This window comes from Corythoichthys intestinalis, chromosome 6 (genome assembly GCF_030265065.1).
Source record: "Corythoichthys intestinalis isolate RoL2023-P3 chromosome 6, ASM3026506v1, whole genome shotgun sequence".
Classification (NCBI taxonomy): domain Eukaryota; kingdom Metazoa; phylum Chordata; class Actinopteri; order Syngnathiformes; family Syngnathidae; genus Corythoichthys; species Corythoichthys intestinalis.
Genome location: NC_080400.1, coordinates 38,037,859 through 38,052,147, shown reverse-complemented (window position 1 = coordinate 38,052,147; position 14,289 = coordinate 38,037,859). Strand labels below are relative to the sequence as shown.

Here is a 14,289-nt window from a genome sequence, read left to right as displayed (position 1 = left end):
CACACACTCACACCTATGGACAATTTAGAGTGTTCAATCAGCCTACCATGCATGTTTTTGGGATGTGGGAGGAAACCGGAGTTCCCGGAGGAAACCCACGCAGGCACGGGGAGAACATGCAAACTCCACACAGGAAGGCCGAAGCCCGGGATTGAACCCTTGATCTCAGAACTGTGAGGCAGACGTGCTAACCACTCAGCCACCGTAAGAATAATATGAATATATTCAAAAACATTTAGAGTAAATTAGTTATATCAGTACTTTTAATTTGAAAATGATTCACCACCCCCATAAAAAAAAAAAAAAAAAAAAAACTTTCTGTACTATGGTGTGAGGTATACTATAGCTACTTTAGCCGCCTCTGTTGGCAGTATGTAATGATGAAACACGTCTATCTTTGCAATGTTGTCTGTGCGTTAGTACTGCTGCTGTTGCTGCTGCTGCTGCTGCTGCAGATGGTGCCAAAAATGGACGTGTGTTGCCCGCTTCAGGCGAGTCGCGGGAAGGCAAGCTGCAGAAAGGGGAGTGAAAGCGCCAAGTACTTTCCGCCTCTCCTTTCTTCCTTTAAATAGTCGCGGCCACTTGCTGTCGTCACCATAGAGTTAAAAGGCTGATTTTAGTTGGAGCACGAACAACTGAATAGCTACTCTCACTTGTTAGATAAAATCGAGGAATGCCGTATTGCATTTTGAATTGCATCCACAGTTCCTCGAATGGCACCACACCTCATGACGTTCCCAATTTCATTATTATTATTTTTTTTAAATCTGTGGTTTAGTGCATTCGGAACCTCTCCTTCTCACCCCAAAATTCAAACGGTCTCCATCATTCTTCACCCCTCCTGTTCTCTTTCCCTCCCTATCTCTCTTCTCTGCATCTCTCGCCCTATCCATTCCTCCCCCCCTTCCTACCCGGCTGGCTGAGTCCCTCCTCATCACTCCTCTGACGCACGACAGCAGGCGTTTTTTGGACGCGTGGAAAAGAAAGCGAGGTAGCTTACGGGGGGCAAATGAAACTAAATAAAAGCAGCCCAGCAATTCCATCTATATGTCTGCTGCTTATTGCTCCAACCGTAACGACGCAGTCCTGAGGAGAATATTCTCACCCGGCTGCGCAGTCGTCGAGCGCGCTCACCCGGGAGGCGACTGAGGAGGACAAGGAGGAGGAGGGAGGAAGAAGAAAAAGCAGGACGGGCTGGGGTCGAGGACTTGCATTTTAAGCACAAACAGGAGAGTGAGAAGAAGAAGGGGGAGAGTGTCAGAGTCACCGGAGAGCGAAGGAGAGATTTCACATTCCTTTCACGTCCTCGGCTCTCCTCTTCCTCCTCTCCTTTAGCTCAGCCACGGGGAGAGGGTGATGAGATAGAGAGCGGGAGATGGGGAAAGAAGAGAGACAAAACTAACAGCGACAAAGTATTGCTCTTGTTTTATTATTGTAATTATTTCGCCCGATGCTTCCTGCCCGTTGCACAAACCTAAGGTGAGTTGACAGGTCTTGTGCAGTTGGTCATGACCTCCCTATTATGTCTGCATTTTTCTGTCTTGCATGCATCAATGTCAACTTTAACCGCTTGCACGTTCGCGGAACAGCATTTCTTCATTTCTATTTCTTCACATCGGCCACGGCCAAATGCTGCTGCATTATGCTTGGCATCTTTTTTCTACAAGTGCGGTGCTCTCTGCTGGATTGAACTCAACTCTTTCAGCGATAGACAAGATTTAGCAGGACTAATTCAAACACCTTTTGTGGCATTTCAAGATTAAGTGGGCAGCATTTTTGGATTAATGCACAACGGTTGCACTTTAAAAGAAGTACCACATTCACCTTTCTTCCAATTAAACTCTTATGCGGTTCCTCCCCATATCTGCTCTGTCCGTCTATTTGCTCTCAAACGAATTGCTCACCTGCACATTTGTGTCCGTTTCCCCCGCAGCCCGGCATCGGATAGTGAGCAGGAGGCTGCGGGCCACATCAGAACACGTCGCAGGAGAATGAAGAAGTGGGAAACCCTCTAAACGCAGTAAGTATTCGATGCCATTTGATACAATATATGTGACTTAAAATAGGTTTCGACCTCATAAACAAATCTGCCATAAAAATTGTGGAAATCGAGGTATGCTGAAGGATTACACACGTTGAGAAGAGGAAGGCATCAGTTATTTTTTTCAGCACAGACACTATGATGGAGGATTTTTTTGGGGGGGTGGTGCTCTTTCTGGGGGAATACGTCCCTAACCCCCCCCCCCCCCCCCCACACACACACACACACAAACTCCTTTCAGTGGAGTATTTTTAAATACAATATGCACACATCAGAACCACGGAGAGCGAATTTGTTCTGTTAAAACATTCTCTGGATTTTTCAGCACCCACATCGGAACGGATAGTGCTCTCCGTGTGAATGCGCGTGCGCGCGCGCATGTGTGCGTGTGTGAGCAAATGGAAATTCGCTTTCGTTTGTTATTACTTTAAATCACCTAGATGCAAGGATGACATTTTTTACATTGTTAGAATTTTTTAAAAACGTTTCAATAAATGAATTTGACTGTTTCCTAAAATTCAACTGATCTTACAAATGTCGTTGAACTCCCTCTTAGACTTCACACTTACACGCGTCAACACTGTGACAAAATGTGTGTGTGTGTTTAGGCGTGCATTTTTACAAAAAAATCTGTAAGCCATATTTTTCTCCTCATGCTTTTTTTTCAATTTTACTTTAATTTGTTTCTAGTAAGATCCTCAATGCAAAAAAAAAAAAAAACCAACAACAAAAAAATATATATTTTTCAATAGAGAACCATTTTTTGTCATTTCATTTTGTGCTTCAATTTGGAAGATTCTTGCACCAACTGCAACTCTACATATCGAATAGAAAAAGTCATATACTGGAAAACCATCTGCTTTTGGATTTATTCTTAAAATTGTGAATATTGAAGTCCATTCAGCACTCTTGGTTTGCTCTTATCACTTAAGAAGAAGGTTACTGAGACTCCTGTTATGTAATAAATACACCAGGGGAATGGTGTCTACTCTTGCCGCCAACCTCACCCACCTGCTGTTGCCATTGTTTATTCATAGCGATAAGCATCTCTGAGGTGATTTATTGTGACCTTAGAAGCATATCTGCTCTATTATAAATGGGCCTGGGTCTGCTTGGTGTTACTTACTCTTCAAGAGATGTGTTTCTTTTGCGAAACTATCGGATCACCCATCCAAGAACACTTGAAAACATTTTGTTTGAAATACCTAGCAACCTCACAAGTAGTTTCCTGTGATATTGTATTATTCACTAATGTTTATTTGAAAGTGCTTTTCTACTCCACCAACACTGATGCACGCCATTCTGCCATATCTCCCACCTTGAACTTTATTTGCTGAGATTCGTGCATGTGGGTGTTTACCACAGTGTGTATCAATCCCTTCCCCCTTTTCATTTTCACTCTTTCTCTCTATTGCAGCACCGTGAAGTGGCTCGCTTCCTGGAGCCCAGACTTCACCCACCTGGTGTCAGTGAGGATGCTGTGGGTTACCTTGCTGAGCTCCATAGCCTTGGGATGGACCACCCCGATCCCATTACTAGAGGACTCGGAGGAGATCGATGAGCCGTGCTTCGAGCCATGCTACTGCGAGGTCAAAGAGGGCATCTTCCACGTGCACTGTGACAGTAAAGGATTTACAAATGTGAGCCAGATTGCTCAGATATGGAGCAGGCCGTTCAAACTCAATCTGCAGAGGAATTCCATGAGGAAGCTCTACTTTAACAGCTTTCTGCATCTCAACAATGCCATATCTATCAATCTCGGTAATAACGCCTTGCAAGATATCCATGCTGGAGCATTCAACGGCTTAGGAATACTCAAACGGCTTTTCTTACATGAGAACAAACTAGAGATTTTCCGGAATGACACATTTCTTGGACTGGAGAGTTTAGAATATCTCCAGGCAGACTACAATGTGATCAAAAGAATTGAAAGTGGTGCATTCAGGCACCTACACAAATTGAGAGTGCTCATATTAAATGACAATCTGATTCCTTTACTCCCCAATTATCTCTTTCGGTCTGTTTCACTCACACATTTGGACCTTAGAGGGAACAGACTAAAAACGTTGCCCTACAAGGGAACGCTGGAGTACGTTGGGCGGAGTTTGATGGAAATCCAGCTGCAAGAAAACCCATGGAACTGTGTGTGTGAGATCGTCCAACTCAAGACTTGGCTAGAGAGGATTCCTTATACTGCATTGGTCGGAGAAATCACATGTGAGTACCCATTCCATCTGCATGGTAAAGACTTACGGGATATCAAGCGCAGTGAACTTTGTCCTTTGATGTCCGATTCTGAAATTGATGCCAAGCTGGGGATTCCCCGCATCCCATTCAACAATGAGAACACGTGGCCTACCAGACCTTCCTCTATGCTCTCTTCTTTTCACAACACAGCGTCTTCTGCAATAAAGCCCACCAAACGACCTCGGCCCACAAAGAACCCCCCAACCCCTCGTAGTGTCTACCCAGGCATCAACCAGCCCCCTATTGCCGGCTATCAGACAAGACCTCCAATCCCAATAATTTGTCCAACAGGATGTGTTTGTAACCTTCACATCAATGACTTGGGCCTGACAGTTAACTGTAAAGAGAAAGCCTTTCACAATATCTCTGATCTTTTGCCAAGGCCTCTCAATGCCAAGAAATTATATCTCAGCGGGAACCTAATACAGAAAATCTACCGTTCTGATTTCTGGAACTTTTCAAGTTTGGATTTACTGCACTTAGGCAACAACCGGATATCATACGTGCAGGAGGGCGCTTTCATTAACCTGCCAAACTTAAAAAGCTTATATCTGAATGGCAATGACATTGAGAGACTCACCCCTGGGATGTTTCGAGGTCTTCAGATGTTGAGTTATCTCTACTTTGAGTATAATGTTATACGTGAGATACAGCCTAACTCCTTCTCCCTAATGCCTAATCTGCAACTGGTTTTCCTCAATGACAATTTACTGCGCTCCCTCCCTGATAATGTTTTTGCTGGCACAAATCTCGCTCGCCTCAACCTCCGCAACAATTACTTCCTTGCCCTTCCTGTGCATGGTGTACTGGAGCATCTGCCCTCTATTGTCCAGATTGATCTTCATCAGAACCCTTGGGAGTGCTCCTGTGATACCGTCCCTCTGAAACAATGGCTGGAAAAGCTCTCATCTGGCATTTTGGTTGGAGATGTCATCTGCAAGACACCAGAATTTGCCTTTGGGAGGGATTTGCGTTCATTTGAAGTCGAAGTCCTTTGTCCAGAACGAAAGTATTCCTCAGGCCCTTTGCCGGCTCAGCCTGGTGGAGATGACCTCACCACAGGAAGTACTGGTATGGGGGAGGCAGGAAGAAGGGACACAGTTCCGCTCTCTGTCCTCATCCTCAGCCTCCTCATTCTCTTCATCTCAGCTGTGTTCGTAGCAGCCGGGCTGTTCGCTTTTGTTCTTCGCCGGAGGAAGAAACTGCCCTTCAGGAAGCGCTCAGAGGTGGATCTGACAGGGATTCAGATGCAGTGCAGGATTTTTGAGGATGCACCTAGGCAGAGTAGTGCCGGGAATACAAGCACACTAGAGAAGCCAACCTCCAGCTTGCATACACACACTCATCCCAGTCACACACATTCCCATGGCCATGTTTATGATTACATCCCCCACCCTGTGACTCAGATGTGTAACAACCCCATATATAAGCCCCGGGAGGGGGAGATCGCAGCAACATCAGATGAAAACAGAGGGCAGTTTCCAGCCAAGAAGGACAATGGCAGCAGTAGTAGCAGCAGCAACTACAGAACCTTGTTAGAGAAAGAAAGAGAGTGGAGCCTGGCTGTCTCCAACTCTCAACTCAACACCATTGTCGCCGTCAACCACACTACAGCCGACTTTGCAGGGCTTCATGAAAACGGTGGGATCTGCCCTACAGTCATTGACAGTCAGAGACCAACACCTACCGTGGGTTTTGTAGACTGCCTTTATGGAACAGCCCCCAAACTGAAGGACATGCATGTGGCACACGCACACCCACCCGGCATGCAGTACCCAGATTTGCAACAGGATGCTCGGCTGAAGGAGACCTTGCTTTTCACAGCAGGGAAAGGTTGTTTCCCTGACCCGTCCCAAAGCGATTACCTGGAGTTACGGGCCAAACTTCAAACCAAGCCGGATTACCTCGAAGTGTTGGAAAAATCCTATCGGTTTTAACATTTGTAGCTCAGAGGAGAAAGGCAAGATAAGATCACTTTGTTATCCTTAAAACACAACCACCCAAAACCATTATTAGAAGAAAGTCAGTCGTGGCGGCATGATGTGAAATAAAAATACATTGCAAATCATTACGGAAAGAGGCTGATCTCAGATATTTCAATTAAGTGCCTTTTTTCCAGAGTAGCCAGCAATGTCAGCATCTGTTATTTTTATAATATAAATATCTCTACTTGCTGAGAAGAGTACTTTAGAGGAGGAAGAGGGGCACAGGGGAATAAAAAAAAAAAATCACCACAATCCTGAAATACAATGAAATTCTTTGTTTATGGAGTTCCCATGACACACGGGAGCAGGACGTCTCCCTGAATTGGAGTTATTCTTTGCCTCTTCTACCCCTCACTAGGATGTACAAAGACCCCGGAGGCCGTGCACATTAAGGCTATGGGAAATCATTGAAGAAAGGATAAAACAAATATTAATAGGAACTGCAGTTTGCTGCATGCACTCGCTGCTGTGCAGGAAGATGAGGAGAGGGGGTGGTGTGTTGAGTGTTGCAATTTATCACATTGTGAAATAAGATACTGCAACGCATTTACAGTTCAGTGTTCTATTTAATTTTTATATCTTATGAATATGGTTGTTACTATTAATTAGGACTTCTGTCTATATCAGGGTGCTTCTCATAAAGGATGCGCCAACGACGCACGGATGGTAAAACATTTGTGAATATAATTACCCGACAACACTCAAGGTTTTCTGGATATTTCCATGCACTTTGTTAAACCCCCACTCGCTACGCAATGGCCTCTGGATCCAGCCCTCTCCCCTATCATCACCCACTAACAGCTTTGTAGGACGCACTTTTAATGTTTTCTCTCTCACACAAAGATTTGAAGAATAATGTGCATATATTTATTCTGTAATTTCAGTGAAGACTTTAATTGTAAAGGTAATGTTAAATCAATGTATAGTGATTATGCGTCTGGTATAGCCTTCTTAATAATAATAATAAAAAAAAAAAAACTTCAAACAAATGTCAGGAGGGTTGATGTCACATAAAGGTGTGTGCAGGCGTGTTGAAAACTGTGATTATTCACGAGTCATAACAGAGCAATGACATCAAGGTGGGCTCACGAAAAAAACTTGACAGTAGTACAAAAAGAAAGCATCAGTTAACCCCCCGGACACACACACATACTCACCTCAACATATATTTACACACACATTATTTATTTCAGCTTCCAGACTGAAAAACAACCAGACATCGTGATACACAAGAAAAGGCAGAAGAGATTGATGGTGATTGTTGTGGCAATACCAGCTGACGCCAACATCAGAAAGAAGGAAAACGATGGAGCAGATGTGGAAGGTGAAGGTTAGCGTGGTTTCCATTGTAGTCTTGAGGCAGTCACCCTCAAACTGGGAAAGGTCCTCCAGAGGAACCCTGGAATAAAATCTGAATCCAGAAAAGTATAGTCCGAGGAACAGCTAATATATTGTGACGACACTTCAGACTCCCAGGCCACTGACAGGGTACCCGACCCCTTGAGGATGGCACAGATGCCACCCCACCAGGATGAGAGGGACTTTTTCTTTCTTTATTTATTTTTTTTAATCACTTCAGGTTATTGCCCACCTCCTGTCCATAGCTAGCTGGGATAGGCTCCTGCACCATACAAAATTATACTAAAGTGTTTATATTTAAGGATTGACTACTTTTTTTTTTTCAACATGACACTGCTGGTTACTCTATGTATATGCTGGGGATACAACGCAGAGAGGTCAAAGTTAAGCAATAGATACATATATTGATATAAAAATATGTGTGGTAAGTTGCAAACTAACAAAATGGTCTTAGTTGTAAAAGAAAAAGTGAGATAATGACTCTAAATCTTACAATGCTCCAAAAGAAGCAGTGGTGTTTCGGTCACAGGAGGGCGACACAAACATGATGCAATTCTTCGAGGTGTTTTAATATAGTATGGAATCATGTTAATTCATTCATCTCCCCAAACACTTATCCTCACAAAGGTCATGGGGGTACTGGAGCCTATCCCAGCTATCTAAGGGCCGTAGGCAAGGTACACACTCAATCAGATGCCAGTCTCTCGCAGGGCATGAGGTGACGAACAACCATCCAGACACACACTCATTCACATACCTAGCGACAATTAGAGTGCTCAGTCAGCCTACCATGAATGTTTTTGGGGTGAGGAAGGAAACCCATGCATGCCCGGGGAGAACATGTAAACACCACGCAGGAATGCTGGAACCCAGGATTCAACCCTTGATCTCAGAACTTTGACATGCTAACCACTTGACCACCGTGCTGCCATATAATAATATGTGATTTTTTTTAATTTTATTTTTTTACTTTTTTGCTATTTTGATTCATAAATTAAAAATTCTAGAACCAGATGGCAAAACCTGCTAATTGGCACCTTTGTAGCGTTGTTGTTCTTTTATATTTGTTTTGTTTAAATTTGAGCTGCATTTTATTCTGTGTTATATGTTTAAGTGAAGTGATGGAAAATAGCAGATTAAATTAGAGGTGAAAATTTAGAAAATTATTTCACATCTCATGCTCTAAGATTTAGACAGGACAGTGACTGACATTATTAATATTCTTAACAGAAATGTGTTGTTTTGCAATATTATGTGCAGTTGCATGTGATGCAGCATGATTCCCAAATTTACTCATTTAAGCAACTGCAACTCTTTATAAAATGGAACATCGTGCAACATACCTCAATCATCTTGCCGACAGTATCTTGTTGATACACTTCATATTAATCATCAGAATTTCAACAACAGAACAACTTTTCTACTCTGAATGTGATCTTTTACAGGGACACAACCAAACCCCTGCAGCCTTTCCTTTCCATGACGATCAGTCAGCAATTTCCCTCTGCACTCACGTTGATTAAAACCATCATGCATCAGTTAACCGCAACCTTCACCATCACCTTCCCATGAATACATAAATAAATACAATTTGAGGATCAGTGGGTGTGAAGAAGTTGCCAGTTTCTCTTATTTTGGCAACTTCTATCCTCCATCACAGGACCCCAATACGCCTTTCACTATTTAATTCACTCTCTGCTCTTTAAGACCACTGCACCATGCTGTGTGATTTTATCCAAATAAATCCTCTTGTTATCTTACACAACTGGGGTTCAGACAATGCCGGAACCCTAGATTATGACAGCCGTTTAAAACTTCTCGACAACTTCTGTAGTGTGAAATGTAAAAATACATTTTACTTGTTTTGAATTGTCGCTTGAGTTGTCCAAGATGTTTCAATTTAGTCGGGAAGTTTGTCATCTCACATTTCTCGTGGGGCTGTTGTTTTGACAAGACCAAATTAGTAAATTTAGAAAGTGTTTGTGGAACTCTATGTGTGTTAACTTTGTTTCTAGAGGTATTTTGTCTTTGTCCTAAAACCGATGCTCATGTCGTCAACTTTGTTTTTCCTGTCCATACTAGTGAAGACTTGTGATTGATTGTGGTTTTTCCCCTGTGCCGAATGGCTTGCGTTTTGTTCCCTAAGTAGACAGTTTGTTTTGGGACGGCGGTGCACATTCAGATTTCAAACAATAATAATTATTGAAACTAAATAGAGTAGTATACTGGTATATGCAAGAGTCGCACTTTGATGCACCTTGCTATGTTGAGTTCCACATTTGAAATGCTGTGTGGGCATTTTGATACGATGATCTTTACAGCCATTTTTCTATTCTGGAATATTCTTTTTTGGAAAAAAAAAGCATGCACGTAGCATAGCTTGATAAAATATCTGTGATAGTGTTTAAAACTAGATTATTAAGTAAGAGATTACTTGTATAAGGGAACAATATAGAGGTGTGCTCATTAATTTTTTCCTTATTTTATTTTACATAAAAAAGAAAAACAATAAAATAAAACTCTGATGCTGTTTTAAACAAAAGCTGCAGTGCAAGAGTGAGTGAGTGAGTAAGTAAGTGAGTTGTTTGTTTCTTCTTTGTTAGCGTTGTCTGATGCATATTTGTCTGTCATGATTGAATTCCATAGAAGGAAAACCATGGTATACTGTGCTGTAGATTTGAGTGGTTCTGTCTACCACCACTGCTGATCTTTTTTTTTTTTTTTTTTTTGGCATGTAAAATGCAGGTCAAAAAATTTGAATCCACTTTTGTTTAAAATTGATGAAATTGTATGCGCTTATAACAGTATGAATTCATGCTGTTCTTAACCAGAGCAATCTAGAATTGCACTTACTCATTTGTGGTACAGCCAGGGTACATGTATTATCACAGATAATTGCTAGATGTACAGTACAGCATTCACACAGTCATCTACAGCAAAATGAATGCCTACTGCAATTAAAAGGTTGAATATATATGTCAAAAACGGGTTCAGGTTGAGAAATAGATTGATGGGAAGGAGAACAAAAGCAGTTTCGAATGATAGAACACAGAGTTCTTCAGGAGATAATTGCAATGGATGTACCACTCGGAGAAAATGGCGATTTTCTGCTCTTTTGTCAATGATAATAGCTGTACTCATCCATTTAAGTTAAACGAGTGTTTAAAAGAACAAAAAAAAAAAAAAAAAAAGTTAATGTCAGAAGGGCCATAAGAAAATGCTGTAACCACTTTTTTGCCCCCTAAATTGCATTTCATTGCATGTGTGTTTGTTTGTGAGATATGTGATCTGCTGTTGGGGAAATGGGGAGTTATCTCCAGTTTGCTGAAGGAGCCAATAAGTCTGACCGTAATGCTGAAGTTGCAGTTTAGTGCAGGTGGTGCATACAAATATGCCAAATCCCCTCTGTGTGTGTGTGGATCTGTATGGGGATGTGCATGTAAGAGGGTGGGGGTGGGGGTGTAAGTCTTATGTGTGTATCTTATTGAGTTGATTAGAAGTTTGGATGATGATTCTATGGACTCAAGGAAGTTTATTTAAAACACTGTGTAATACAGCTCTACTAAAGTCACAGGAAAGGACCCCAGGGAAAAAGGGCCACGGAAACCCCCAAAACACACAAACTGTATCTTTTATTAAATATCTGACATAAGCTTGGTGTAAAATGAAAAAGCCTCTGAGTTTGTCGGGGGGCTTAGAAAGATTTATGAACATCGACATGTCATTACAATGTGTTGGTACAATATGGTAAACCCAATCGTGTCACTGATATGAACCAATATTTAGCCATCTCTTGGGGGCCCCTTGTAGACAACAGCCACCCACCGCTAATAAGGGTCCCGATTTGGGTAATTTCCGACATGTTCCCATTGTAGGGAAAAGAATACCATTCTTTTATTTAAGATGTGGCTTCTTGAGCCCAGTCCGAAAAAAGCGCTTTGCCGGCGGTCAGAGGTGAACCAGAGGTTAGGGGCGGGCGTCATGATGCTCTCAAGCCAAAAAGGGCGCTTCTCAGGCAGACACATGAGAACCGGAGATGACAGTGGGTGGGACCTGACGCCGTCAGGAACTGCAGGATGGCGGCGGCGCTACTGGGGGAGGAGGCATGGCAAGAACTAGGTACTGTTTAATCGACAAAAAACAAACAAACAACAACAACAAAAACGGGTACTACCTGTATATATAGCTCTTTCACATTTGCCCCTTTACAGATCAGATAGCATGACATAAAATGAAAATAATAATTTAATCATCACATCAATTTCATTGCATATTTCTACATCCTGTTTGAAGCTTGAAACAGTTACAGAACATACAAGGAGAATGAGGATACATAATACAAATAATGCTACTTACATGGGGAATAAGGATAAATAATACAAATAATGCTACATGACTGTAAGTACCATTACAAATTAGTCTCGACTTTGCTTATTGAGGGGACACAACAGGACAATAAAAGGGAGGGCAGGAAAGAATAGCATAGGACAGACAGTATTAGTGTACATTAGTATTAATATGAAGTAAGGAACTCATATTAAGACCAGTCACCTGTCAAAATCGGTGAGTTAACACCTTAATTTTTAACGTTTCATTGTTAGTCCTGGCAGAAACGGCTAAATCCCAATATCTGTGTATTGATGCCTATCCGTACCGCTACCCAATCTTATATTAGTCATGCCATGTATGGAAATGAAATGCAGGCAACAGAAAGGGGACAGGCCTTTCACCAGACACCCATTAGAGGAGACATATTGGCACACCCACTCTACAGGCTAACCAGCAATGGGGATACCATGCATGTGGAGTGGCGTGGCCCATGTCTGCCCACCACCTGTAAGTGAGCACCAAGCAACAGTCATAGAGCAGCGACCCAGGGAATCAGAATTGAGTAGACCAAGGCAGAGACCAAAATAAAAGTGGCCACTGCACCAAGGGAGTGGATTTTAATGATATAATCATACCATTGTGGTTGCAAGGTCCCCTAAAGTGCAATAGATCATAAATGTCACAATCACAGTTCAACTACAAAAATCATCAAATCAAAAGTAAAAATAATGAAGGACCTATTTATTGTCAATATGGAAATATTCCATTAATACACAAATCCGCAGTGCTAAAGTCAAAGAAGCAACCTGACCTGACAACGAATGTTAGAGCAGAGAGAGTGCTAGAGAAAGTGGTGTTCAATCAGTACAGCAATCAGTTTGTGTTCAGTATTGGCTTGTACAATAAGAAAGCAAAATAAATTGTTATCACTCATTTGAAAAACTGGAAAGGGGATCATTTAACAGACCTAATTAAGAAAAATAATGTTCCTGGCTAGAGTTGTGAATGGCCCATATAAGCATTTGGTCCTCAGGAGTAGGCCTACTTTCCACTTCAAAATGGACCGTTTTGAATTTCTTACTGGAATCGTTTTTAATCATTCACCTTTATTGCTCCAGGAATATGGACGGACAATTTTAAACTTTGATAGATGGACAACATTTTGTTGTGTTTTGTGTGTACAAGCTTAACCCTTGTCTTGTGTTAGAAATCAGACACTATTTTTGCCAGTGTATTAAATTTGATCTGTAAATTAACTTGGTCTGAAAATACTAAACCTTTGCAGGATATTGTTTTCAAGTTTGGGTATGTCAAAAGTACCGTAGATTTTTGCGTACAAAAATTTGAAAACGGATCAATTTTAACCCTAACACGATACGAGGGTTACATGCTTTTGGCAATGTTGTGTGGTTAGCTAATGTGCATCGTCACTATGAATTAATGTCGACAATACGATTTCATAGATGTAAAAAGGCAGTGTGCAGTCACTGACATGAGTGAATGATGTCGACAGTAATTTTCTAAGAACAAAAAAAAAAAGTCAGTGACAAACATATTAGGGTTTCTCTTTTATGTTTAATAGTTCTGGTCCAATATCCTTTCCTATTAAATTGAGGTATGTGGGCTTGGCTGGACCTATATTTATAAGTGTTAACGCAGTATATCTCATTATGCCACCTATGCAACTGGCTCGTAGTTATTCCACTATGTAAAGTTGTTTCATCCATTGTCAGCTGAGAAAGGCTTGGGATCCCCTTGACCCTGCACAGGGTAATAAAGGCTAAAGAATAATGGATGCATGTAATGAAGGGGAGCAACAGTGATGAATGAAAACAGGTGAGCAAAAAAAGTGGAGGTCAAAAGGATGCTGAGTGATCAATATAAATAAGTCGGTAGTAGATAGTTATGCTACAAACACAAAACAGAATGTACGTTATGCTAAGGACACAGCACAGGCTGAATTGAGGACTACATTATGCATATTAGAAATTATGTCTTTGTGATGTAAAAGATCACTATCACTTTGCACTCTGACTTCGTGGAAAATGTATCTAATGTAAAGGTTTCATTTTCAGAATCAGGTTTATGTTGTGATTACGCAATAAGCACAACAAATTCCCATCAAGACAGCAGCTCTCATGGACAATGCAACAGAAGAATTTTACAAGTCAACGAAATATAAATATTCATAATAATTGTTCAATGTCTGAGTGAAAAAAAGTGATCCCTCTTTAATATTCTGAGCCACTTGTCTTACTGTGGTTGGGTAAAAGCAGTTGTGAAAGTGAGCCCTGTGGGTGCTGATGGCTCAGTCCTGCAGTGTCTCAG

General features: G+C 41.6%; 1 protein-coding gene across 1 annotated transcript; it reads left to right on the top strand.

Moving 5' to 3' along the window:
* The first annotated feature begins 933 nt into the window (after positions 1 to 933).
* Positions 934 to 11,055, top strand: slitrk3a (SLIT and NTRK-like family, member 3a). The gene is made up of 3 exons (XM_057837963.1): positions 934 to 1,479; positions 1,934 to 2,020; positions 3,459 to 11,055. The coding sequence occupies exon 3, from the start codon at positions 3,517 to 3,519 to the stop codon at positions 6,223 to 6,225; it is 2,709 nt and encodes a 902-aa protein (XP_057693946.1). The 5' UTR covers positions 934 to 1,479; positions 1,934 to 2,020; positions 3,459 to 3,516; the 3' UTR covers positions 6,226 to 11,055.
* Positions 11,056 to 14,289: the final 3,234 nt, after the last annotated feature.

Bases quoted from the DNA above. Each gene is read 5' to 3' on its own strand.
- slitrk3a (XM_057837963.1), top strand. From the start codon at position 3,517: ATGCTGTGGGTTACCTTGCTGAGCTCCATAGCCTTGGGATGGACCACC.